General features: G+C 37.2%; 1 protein-coding gene across 2 annotated transcripts in view; it reads right to left on the bottom strand.

Moving 5' to 3' along the window:
• LOC119797054 (pikachurin) overlaps positions 1 to 11,749 on the bottom strand; it is a 49,548-nt gene that overhangs the window by 24,042 nt on the left and 13,757 nt on the right. For both annotated transcript variants that reach the window (XM_038305940.1, XM_038305951.1), the window contains exons 4-7: positions 9,582 to 9,608; positions 9,367 to 9,484; positions 9,119 to 9,254; positions 4,289 to 4,455 (exon numbers count right to left, since the gene is read on the bottom strand). In XM_038305940.1, the coding sequence (XP_038161868.1) occupies positions 4,289 to 4,455; positions 9,119 to 9,254; positions 9,367 to 9,484; positions 9,582 to 9,608 (448 nt within the window). The remainder of the gene's footprint in view (positions 1 to 4,288; positions 4,456 to 9,118; positions 9,255 to 9,366; positions 9,485 to 9,581; positions 9,609 to 11,749) is intronic.

Here is an 11,749-nt window from a genome sequence, read left to right as displayed (position 1 = left end):
AGCTGCAGAACCCTGGAATGTAAATCTGGATCAGTCAGACTGCTTTCTGCTGCAGCTGAAAATATTAACCAGTTATATGCTGCATTTCACAACTATCTAATTATAGAAGATGATAATCTGCTCAGTTAAAGCTGAAACAAACGTAACCTCATATAAATTGAAGAGTTCAACTAAATGTAAACTCATTTTGCTTTAAGACAATTAAAAGAAGTATCAGGTCGCTGTTGGGTCTGATTCTTAATTTGCTTCTTATAATAAAGAAAAATGTAAAGAAAGTTTAAGATAAAAAAAATATCCAAACATCATCTGTTCATCATATTGACTGACTGCAGGTGATTAATAATTTCATAAATGTTCCTTTAAACATAAAAATGTTGATGTTATGAGATGAGCAGAGGCTTCAAGGCATGTGTTGAGTACTGGAGGGGGCGTTTCCGTGAGGCGCATATCGAGGCTTGCTTCATTTAGTGGAGGAGCCAAAACTCGATGTCTGGAGAACAGAAGCTGGTGACCGATCTAGCATTGTTAATGTAAACACAAAGTCTGTCACTGAGAGTCTTACCACAGAGGTCTCTGTTTCTATCAGTGCGGTATAGAATACCCCCCACAGGCTATTAGCATTGTATTGCTGGATGCAGCCAAGACTTCGTCAGAATAATAGCGAAGCAGTTGCATAGCTCCTTTTTTGAAAAGAGCGGAGGTTGGAGAGCAGGATTGATGATAGCGGTGGTCTGTGGGGATTCCTCCTTAGCTTCGCCATTACCCCGGCTCTGCAGCCTCGCTTCCTCAGTCTTGCGCATCTCTTCTTCCAGCCTGGCCTGGTAAGTGAGCGCACTGTTTTGTTTTTTTAATTCGCCCATAACACTCCGTAGCTTTTTAAACGGTCAAGAATGTCTGTTTTTAAAACATTTTGTGACCACAGCCCCAGCAGGCGTTGGCGGCCATAGTTGCACGCGCAATGCCTTGTTTGTAACAATTTCAACGGCATATTCTGTGAAATTGTCGAAAGCTGCTCTTGGCCGCTGTCTTTGGGCGCCTCCATGTTGTTTACCACCCTGTATATAAGCCGGAGAATAACACTCTGTCATTTGAATTATGATGCATTCTGTCAGGGTTTGGACCCACATGCAAAGGTGAGGAGGCAGAGGTGAGTTCTTGAAGATTTAAAAAAATTACTCACAGGCAACTGAGGCAGGAATCTAAAAATCCAACATAAAAAATAAAGAAAAAACAGAACAATGGAGACATCAGCGAAAACATGCATGAGAAGTCAGGGAAAGACAAGGAACCAGCACTGAGGAACTGCACAGGAAGAATATATATGGGAGACTGAATAAAGACAGGATTAATGAGCTGATTGGGAGCAGGTGTGAACAGAGGCTTCTAGAAAGGAGCTAGGGAAACGAAGAACACAAGAGGACAACAAGGGGCAACAAAGAAAAACCTAAGAACTCAAATATATCCAGAAAACACAACACAATAGGAATCAAACCAATACAACTAGAAAACAAAGAAAAACATGGATCAAGGTGAAACTGAATACTCAAAAGAAAACTTAACAGAACCAAGACCGTGACAGTACCCCCACTTAAGGGCGGATTCCAGACACCATAAAATGTCCAAAAACAAAAAACAACCCAAACAGGGTGGGTGGAGCGGGAACCAGGAATAAGGGCATGAAACAAAAAAAGTCCAAAACACAAAGCAACCCAGCCAGGGTCCAAAAGTGGAGTGGAGCACGCTAACGGGCTCTGGCTCAAGGAATGTCCCGCTAAAGGGTTCTGGCTCGAAAGGAGGCCCACTAAGGGCCCTATGGCTGGGGAACTGGCCTGCTAAAGGGCTCTGGAACTGGCTCGCTAAAGGGATCTGGTCCGCTAGATAAGCCAATAGGTTTCGGTTTACTTGCTTTCCCCCGTCTTGCATTAGGGCCCATAGAAAAGCAAATATGCCATTTTCAGCCCAACCAATGTTACACACCCTAATCAGAGACCTTAAGGACCAGCACCAAATACCCTATGGAATCATTCTATGACCCCTCAAAAAAAAATCACATTGAGATCTGTGGTCGATTTACCCCTCCCATGCCTTTTTAAGGTTGAATTAAGTATTAAAAGCCTAATATATATTTTCCTGCTAAACTGATGAGGCTAATACCCATACCATGATGAAAATGAAAAGTCCTCATTCTAAGATGCAATAGGGTTGAGAAATTGGTCGTAACCTAAAATATATGTTTTTATGAAGTTATTTGAACCTATACTGAACTCTTCAGTGGCAAGGCAGAGGCCTTAATTCATTTTTGGCAACCAAAGATGGCTCTGACATGCCATTATTATGCTATTAGCTGTTGGGAGCTGGAGTGTGCTTTTCCCGTTAGGTGGAGCGGTCAGCCAGATCTCCAGCGCCTCAGTGATAATCCCTACTGGTACTCAAAGTCCCCCTCCAAGCTTAGACTTAGACAGATTTATTTTGTCATTTTGTATACAAGAGTGTAAACAAAAAGAAATTTCGTTTAAAGAAGCTCTAGACAATTTCATTTTTTATGCAAAGCGTTAGTTATGGCTTTGTCCTGTCTGTGTTGCCTTTCAACTGGTTTCAGTAAAAGACTCATTAAAATGTGGATAATGACACTCATAAAGTTCAGCAAGGTGCTTAGTTTTGTTTTTAGGCTGATTTGCATATTTCACACAAAAGATTTATCTATTTGGGCTCCACGTTCTAATGAATATACTTGCATATAATTGTCAGAAGACATAAAAGTAGCATTTTCAGACATCTGAAACTTGCACCTTAATCTCAACTAGAATTGTTCCTGTGAAGTCTGAATTCTCATTTATGTCTGAATCTACCTCCTTGAAACCCAGGCCACTCACACTAAGCTGGAGGTCTCTTCCTGTTAAAAGGCAGTTTTACTCTCCACTTTTGCTACATGCATGCTTAGCGTGAGGGATTGCTGAAGACTCAGCAACTAAATACAAGTGAATGTTGTCACCGCTAGCACATCCAGGAGCATGTCCTGCAAGTCAATTACTCAATGCAGTCAGCTAGTTTTCCTTCACAGGAACTTTTAACAAATCTTTAACACCCACCCAATTTGAAGTAATCCTACCCAAATGGAAAAGCAAATAACTAAGAAAATGTAAGCCCACGTTATATATGTGATACATCACTTGAAAGTAAAATGGTGTAAGTAAAACACAGGTTAAGCTTCAAACATGACTCAAAGTTTGTTTTTTTTATTCATGAAAATATTAGGTCTTTTTGAACAGCAGTAATAAAGACATGCTAGAGAAAAAGCATGTCTCATTGTATTACGTTTGCTCTACATCGTGTCAACCACAAATACAGAAAATGTCAGACCTCTAGCTGAAACAGTTTTAGAGCTGTGGGGCTTTGAACCTTTGGTGTCACCAGCATCTCCAAACCTCTCCATATGTGACAGATTGTGCCAAATGCTTTTACTCAACTATTTGACCCATAGAATAACACTGAAGCATTTCGATTGCCACAAAACATTTATGAAGCAAGTATTTTTCCACTTTTTTTCAGAATCTATGTATATAAAAAAATGTAACATTTATAAACCTGAAATAACATAAAAAATAAAAATAAAAAAATAGGGAATCTGCTGCTTGTCAAGCTAAAATAGGGCCTTTTCTGAGCTGCATTTTTTTTTCGGCATTGTAATAAAACAAAATCAGCATCCAAAAATATTGGAGCGTTGTAAGTAATCTGCTTCGAACTGTGTGCACTGATCCAGTCTCTGCGGTGTATTTCACTCTTACACTAGCCGGTAACACGGCTCTGCTTTATGCAACCCAGCCATATCTACCCTTGTTTGAAACCTTATTTCATTGGCTACAAAGCCAAACATCCCACATGGTCTTAAAAGCAGGACTCTATGAGGGGCAATATTGCTCTACTCAGTGCGTCATTGGCTGACAGGTAAGGAGCGCTTTTGTCTCGTAGCCTTGAGATGTGTGAAATGGCTCTATATAAATAAACTGAACCAAATTTAATTATCATTTGTCTTGTGTTGAGTAAAAAATTGCCCATGTAAAGACACTTTCTAGAGATGGCACAATAGATGCAAAACATGTTTTACCATAGTTGCATCTATTTCTCAATGAGTAACTCTACAGCCATGATGATTCAAAGAACATACACGTTTTATACAAAAATTCACTGACTTGACATTATTTCAAACCAAACCTTTCCAAGGACTTGCTGAAATGTAGTATTTCAGCTTTTTAATAGATTCAGAGATACAGTAAGCATCTGGCCTTACCAAGGGTTCGCACAGGGATGTTGATGTGACTTGGTGGGCTCACACCATGCATGTTGACCGCTCTGACAACAAACTGGTACTCTGTTTCTGGTAACAAGCCTTTTAAAACCATGGAATTGGTCTCAATGGGCTCACGTATATAAGTCCACTCTGTGTCCATTTCTGGCCTAGGTAAGAAATAATAAGTATTAAACATAAAGATATAGGAAACACCAAAACAAAGAGACATCACACTGTTTTCTGTCTTTGAATCATATTTTGAAATTATATTCTGAGCATTCTAATACTGAATGACAAATTACATCTCATTACAATATTACAATACATGAACAATTTTTTTATAGAATGTTCTTTTTGGATTTGAATGGAAAAAGTGAATAAAAAGTAAAAATATGTTCAGTGCATTAAGCATGATGGTGTTCAATCTGGTATTTTACCAATCTTTAAAGGGGTTCCACAAGGCTCTGTATTAGGCCCTCTTTTATTTACTATTTATATAAATGATCTTAATCGGCATGTGTCTGATGCAAATTTTCATTTTTATGCAGATGATACAGTTATTTACTGCTGTGCACCTTCTCTTAAACAAGCCATTGCACACTTACAGAATGCTTTTAATGTGGTCCAAAATACTTTGCTACAGTTGAAACTTGTGCTCAATGCAGAAAAAACTAAATGTATGCTTAGTTTTCACAGACCTTCGGAACAGGTCACTGAATGTTCCTTCAGTGGTTACTCTTGATGGTCGTGAAATACAGATAGTTTCAACTTATAAGTATCTTGGTATTGTCATTGATGACAACCTATCATTTAAGCCTCATGTTCACTGTCTAGTGAGAAAGTTGAGACTAAAATTGGGTTTTTACTTTCGAAATAAGCTGTGCTTTTCTTTTAATGTAAAAAAACGGTTGGTGGCATCCACTTTTTTAACTGTGCTGGACTATGGTGATATATTATATATGCATTCATCTGCTCAATGCCTGCAGATGATAGACGCAGCCTATCACGCATCATTGAGATTTATTACTAATTGTAAAGCTCGCACCCATCACTGTGAGCTGTATTCTCGTGTAGGGTGGTCTGCCTTGGCTACACGGAGGCTTTGTCATTGGTATATATTTATATATAAGGCTATTCTTGGTGCGCTTCCATCTTATTTATGTTCACTTCTTATGAAAAAAGTACTGGTCATTACTCTCTCCGTTCTCAGGCTGTTGTCTTGTTTTCTGTCCCACGTGTCAGTACTGAGCTGGGTAAAAAGGCCTTTGCTTACTCTGCTCCCTTTACATGGAATTTGCTGCAAAATAACATGAAACTTAGTAAATTGGTTCCTTTGAATACTTTTAAGTTGAGAATTAGATGTTTTGAGTTAGACTCCCTCACATGTCAATGTTTTAATTGAAATTTTATTGAAAGTGCATATTTGGCTTTTATGTGTGTGTCTTTTATACATATGTAATGATGTGATGTAATTTTGATGCCTATCTTGGCCAGGTCTCCCTTGCAAAAGAGATTTTTAATCTCAATGGGTATTACCTGGTTAAATAAAGGATAAATAAAAAAAATAAATAAAATGTTACTGATTTTAGTTTTGCTTTATTGATTGCTTCTGCAATGAGAAAAGACAAATGAACGGTTTATCAAAAAGGCAATGCTTATATTTTATTTCATTGTGGTGAAAGATAAAAATTATTCAGTCAAATGATAAAAATCGGATTTCTTTTTCAAGAAAATCTGCCTAAAGAGAAAAAATAATAACTAATATCAAGCTTTTTGTGTTTATACATTTTCAGCCAAAACAAAACACTTAAGATGTCTCTTCAGGGAGGCATCTTTAGATGTACAAGGGGAAAGATCTGCATCTGCGATGGCCCTTCTAAATTAATAGCAGCACATGCAGAAAAAGACAGAGACACATATTCATGTCTGGACGTAACAGTTCCCGTTGGTATCTTTGTTGATATGCAATCAAAAGCTTTGCAGCAAAAAAAAAACAAAAAATCAGCACTGCATTTTGATAACTTGTTTAATACTTCCCATTTTTTTTAACCTGTATTATTTTAATGAAAACAAATAGTTTCAATCTTGTCCGCCTAAGATTTAGGAATTCATCGTATGAACACAATCTACTCATTGTGTCCTTGGCTTCTCTGCAGACAGTGTCTAGACATGTGTGTCTATGAGGCTGAACACTAATAGAAAAAGAATGAAATTCATTCTTTCTCATGTCCCAACTGACCCCTGTGTCTAAACACAAGTGGTTACACTGAGCAGACCAGCAATGATGCATACAAAAAAGATCTGCATATTCTCAATCTCAGACTATTAGTTTTTTTCTAAGCTATTATTATGCACTTAAAACTGATTTTTACAATCAAGCGAGATTGAACATATTTCAACCTTTAACCTTAAATGGACCACCCACAGAATCATTATTAATGTAAAATAAAAGGTTTATTATTTTAAAAGATGCGTCTATTTGTGTATTGCCCAACACTTAGATTAAATAATTCATCTAATGGATAAAGAGATAGGGGCGATCAGCTTAGTTTTACATTGCATTGCATTATTTATAAAAGAGGGTCGCATGCAAGCTTAATGTACCAACAGGAGGGCTAAGGAATGAAACTTACAGCATGACCAAACCAAACATATACAGTTTAAAAGATCTGGCTGATAGAGCCTAAGGATGAAGCTGTGTCAGACATCTTTGAGTTGAGTTATGTTTTTAATGGACCTCACTCCACCCCCAATAGCTTATTTACAAAGCAGTGGGCTGAAGGACAGACTGCACACTTAAAGCTTTATTGTGTGTGCTGCTGGAGCTAAAGGAAAACAAGAGTTGTGAGGTTTATATGAGGTGAATTAGCAGAGGGTGAAGGCATAAATGTTCACAGGGGGAAAGAACTGAAAAACAACCAATAGTATATTCACTACTATGACTTGGGAGAAACTAGCAGTAGAAATGCTATTTGGAAAATATATATGTTTAATTTAATTAACAGTGTTTAAACTTTTAATTCAGAGGGACACCTTGTGAAGAATATTTAATGTTTTAACTCTCTTCATTTATTTAAGGTTAGTTTTCTGGGAAAGCGTTTTTTTTTTTTTCTTGCTTCCAAGGACTAAGATCAATTTAAAGTACCAGGGTAGACAACAGCCTCTAGGTAGGCCCTAAATGCTAAACATTTGTTGATGGCTGAATATCCTAGTAGTTTTGTTTGTCACTAAGTTTACTACCTATTTTAAATTACCCATTAAGAGATATCCTATTTTTGTTTCCAAAGGCAACATTGAAGCCCTGGAATTTTTTTTAATGTTTGTGTTTTAAGTAGTTTTCATTCAAATACTTTGATAAAATAGGCCACCTTAATTAAAAATAGTTAAGTTAGGGATTTATGGTTTCCAGTTATATAAAATGTATGCAATGAGAGTAAAATAAATGAATGACGATGCTGTATTCAAGCAGTAAAGTAAGAATAATTAACTGCTTTATATTTTTCCAGATAAAAAAAAAACATTCAGTTCTTCACGGGATTCCTTGACATTTACCATTTTTAGCTTTCAACTGTGCAGACACGTTGATGTGGGTTGGTGTGTGGTTATTTACTAGGCCTATGACATCCTCAGCATAACTGCACACTTCAAACAAGTTCATGTGGAAATGTTTAGATTTTTTTATTATTATTATTTCTGTTTCTGCGTCCCAAAATTAAAAAAAAAAATGTCCCATATCTAACTGGTACAGATTAAACCCCACTTCATGACCAGCCTGCACAGCATGCTCTTAAACCAGAACAGAAGATTTTAATATATCAAAATATAATTGTAACTATGTTTAATGATGTATTACAGAGTTTCCTAATAATTCAACTGCCTGTGGCCAAAACATAGAACTCTTCTTGTCATTCTCATAGCACTCACTAATACATATCATTAGTGTCTGAGTTAAGCTGAATGCCGGTCGCTTCTGAATATCTACAGAATCCATCTTGAATATGTCTGTGTAAATTCTCAGTCATTCAGGTCATGACAACAACAAACGGGCTTAAATTGGAAGGCAACCGGAATTTTGCTCTGTTTTCTTTAACATATTTTGACACCTATCCAGAAGTCTTTGTCAATATTGTTGGCATGCACCAGAGCATCTTTAGCTGCCCTGATGTATTTAAGCAGCATAGAGGTCTATTCTTCTGCACAAATTCCAAGTCATATGTAAATCAAATAGCTACCCCTTATTCTTCTGGGTTCTTGGAGCCTTTTATTGTGCTTGGTCTATGTGATTGGCCTTTTGAATCATAATGGGAGTGTTTATGTAATTTCCTTGGAATGAGTTCCATGACTGAATCATAAATGATTGGAAGCTGAAATCGCAATTTTTAAAGACCAAGGTGTTCAGATTTTGAACAAAGAGGACAGGTAGTTTGAAAGAGGCATCAAGGAAGCCAACTTTGTGAAAAGAGAAAAGCTATCACTGAACAGAGGGTGAGGATTAGGGTTTCAGTTTCCAAGCATTTACAATTCAGTCATGGGACACATGTACATGTTAAATATATTATGTGATATCTAATATAGTCATTGTGTACAATTTCAGTGTAAAATTTCCTGATGGAAAAGCTATTCATTTAAAAATGTTATTTTCTTTTATGCACATGCCTTCTCTGACTTCCCTCCATACATTTAGACAGGGGCCTTTTCGGTTCAACCTATTTTACTGAACACAATTTTTTCTCATTTCCTGTGTGCAAAAATCTGTTTAAGGTGCCTGACATTTTATGAACTGCTGTTTTCTCAGTTTGCAAATGTTACCGTAAATAAGTTTTGACAGACCTGATGTAAGCCACCAAAAAGTGAAGAACAGGGGAGCTTCCCTGACTCTCTCCTTCCTGCCATGATAAGGCCAACTCTGTGTCTGATACGGCCATGACGACTGGCTGAGTTGGTGGTGAAGGGGGCATACACATCTCTATTGGCAAAATAAAACAAAATTAAATTATTTTATTCATGACTGAATATACTATGCAGGTAAATAATTAGAATTATGGTTAAACTGATGTCTTCCACTCACATAGTCTTACCATGTGAGGCAGTACTGATGTCTCTGGGCATGCTTGGTCTGCCCTCCCCGGTCCAGCCGTATGCACCAACGCTGACTCTGTAGTTGGAATTCACCTTTAGGTTTCCAATGTCTACATCCTAAAAATCAGATTAAGGAAATTGAAAGGATAAATTATTATATTATAAGAAGAACTTTGAGGGAACAATAATTACAAATGGGCTAAATGTTACTTACAAAACTTGCTTGTCCATCAAATTGCCCCTATAAGAGAACAAAGATTATAATACAATTCCTCCCTCAAGGAAATGAACAGGTAAATAGTTAGACTTGTCTAAAAGATGGACCACTCTACAAATGTTTGCAATTAATCAATTTTCAAAGCAGCACTGTGAACCTTTTAGGCGCTAAGACCTGTAACTTCCAGGTTTAGCACCCTGAAGGCCACTGGTCACTGGTGTTTAAGGGGAGCTTAGATTGCCTGTAGTGGTTCTCTGAGTCACACCATCCATTCAGTGACAATCTGATTATCTCTGGTTACGTTAGCGAGTATTTGAGTAGCATAGTTTGCACAAAGCATCAACATGTGCCAAGTGCTATATATTGACCTTAAAATAATTAGAAATATCTCAAATTAATCATGAACAATATCTGGGTGAAGAGTTATGAGGTGCTGCCTTAAAATTACCTATATAAATGTAATCGTCTCATCCTATAATGTATTTTATAAGATGAGACATTTTATTCAAACATCCTTATTACTCTTGATAGAGAATATTCAAGATCAAGGTTAAATACAAACATTCTAATCTAAGTTATTAGATAAGACAGTTTGTCAATGGAATAAGATGATTTATGTTTAAAAATACAAACAAAAAAAACCTCCATCATCCTTTTTCAAGTACACAATACCTAACTATAACATTTTAAGGTACAACATTGGTATAACATCTTAATTACATGCATAAATCACAGGCAAATACACTTATTTTAAGAAATCTTGACTTATTTTTAGATATTTTTTTGTGTGTAATATCTGCAGTAGTCTCTTTAAGACCAAATTTGTGTTGGACAAAGGCACAGCAACATCCATTACCATGATAACTAGATATAACAGAAAAGGTTCATAGTGGAAATCTTTAAATCTTCATCATTGATCATGTTTTTTGTTCATCTCCCAAACTCTTAACTTTAACACTGTTACTTAAATTTTGAAGATTTAATGTAGTTACTGTAATGATGAACCTGTGAATAAATTTTGCGAAAATATAACATACTTCATGTGGTTTTAAGACACTATAAAGCCTTTGGCCCTAAATCAGTGCACCTAGTTCAAATATACATTATTAATCAGTTGCTGAGTTGAAGCAACAGAGTCTCTCTAGAACCTCCATGATGTGGGATGGGCAACAGGTCTATAGTCATTGAAGACTGGAGGAGGTCTTACACATCACTGGAACTGTCTCCTGAGTCAGACAAAGAGTGAAGAGGTGCTGTAGGATCCCACAGAGCTGCTCTGCACAGGCCCTCAGGACTCTAGGGCTGATTGATTCAGCCTCCCCAGTTGCCTCTTCATCTTTAGAGACAGGTGAAAGTTCATTATCAGCAAAATCTTCTGATTTTGCTGATAATTAACTCATAGAAGCAGGACAGTAATGCAAAGGAGGGCAAGAGAGAGGGGTGCTGAGCTTGTTCCTAAACTTAACCTGTTGAAGAATGTATTCAGTTTATTTGCTCTGTCCAGACTTCCAAATGTCTGATCATCCATCTGCTTGAAGCCTGTGAACTTCTTGTTCCCTGACCACACACCTCTGATATTGTTATGCTGGAGCTTGATTTCCAGCCTCTTCCTGGATGCCTCCTTGTTTTCTCGTATCATCACCTTAAGTTGCTTCTGTATACTCCTCATTAATTCCCTGCCTCGCTATTTAAAGGGTTAATTTTTTTTCTTGTTGAGCAGTTGCTTCAGATCACTGGGAAACATTTCACTGTTCTGGTAGGGATGGTGTAATCACTCACACACTCAGTCATTGTGTTGATATCCTCTTTTATTACAATGCATCCCAGTCTGTAGCCTCAAAACAACTATACAGGGCTTCTGCAGCCTCCTGTGACCATCTTTTTACAGTTCTTTTTAATTCAGGTTGTCTCTTATAAAGTGGCTTATAATCTGAGCAGAGAAAAACAAGATTGTGATCTGATTGTGATTTCCCAAGAGGAGGTCTTACTTCAGAGATGTAGGAGTCCTTGACATTTGCATAAAACAAGTCCAAACGTTGATTTTCTCTGGTGCAGCAGCTGGCAAATGGTTGGAATGTTGAAAGCGTAGCAGAAAGTGAGACATATTTAAAATCACCAGTTATTGCCACAAATGCATTCGGCTGTTGTGTCTGGAGTTAGCACCA

Source organism: Cyprinodon tularosa, unplaced genomic scaffold (genome assembly GCF_016077235.1).
Source record: "Cyprinodon tularosa strain WSP-4 unplaced genomic scaffold, ASM1607723v1 ctg115, whole genome shotgun sequence".
In the NCBI taxonomy this organism is placed as follows: Eukaryota; Metazoa; Chordata; class Actinopteri; order Cyprinodontiformes; family Cyprinodontidae; genus Cyprinodon; species Cyprinodon tularosa.
This window is presented reverse-complemented; position numbering and strand designations above follow the sequence as displayed.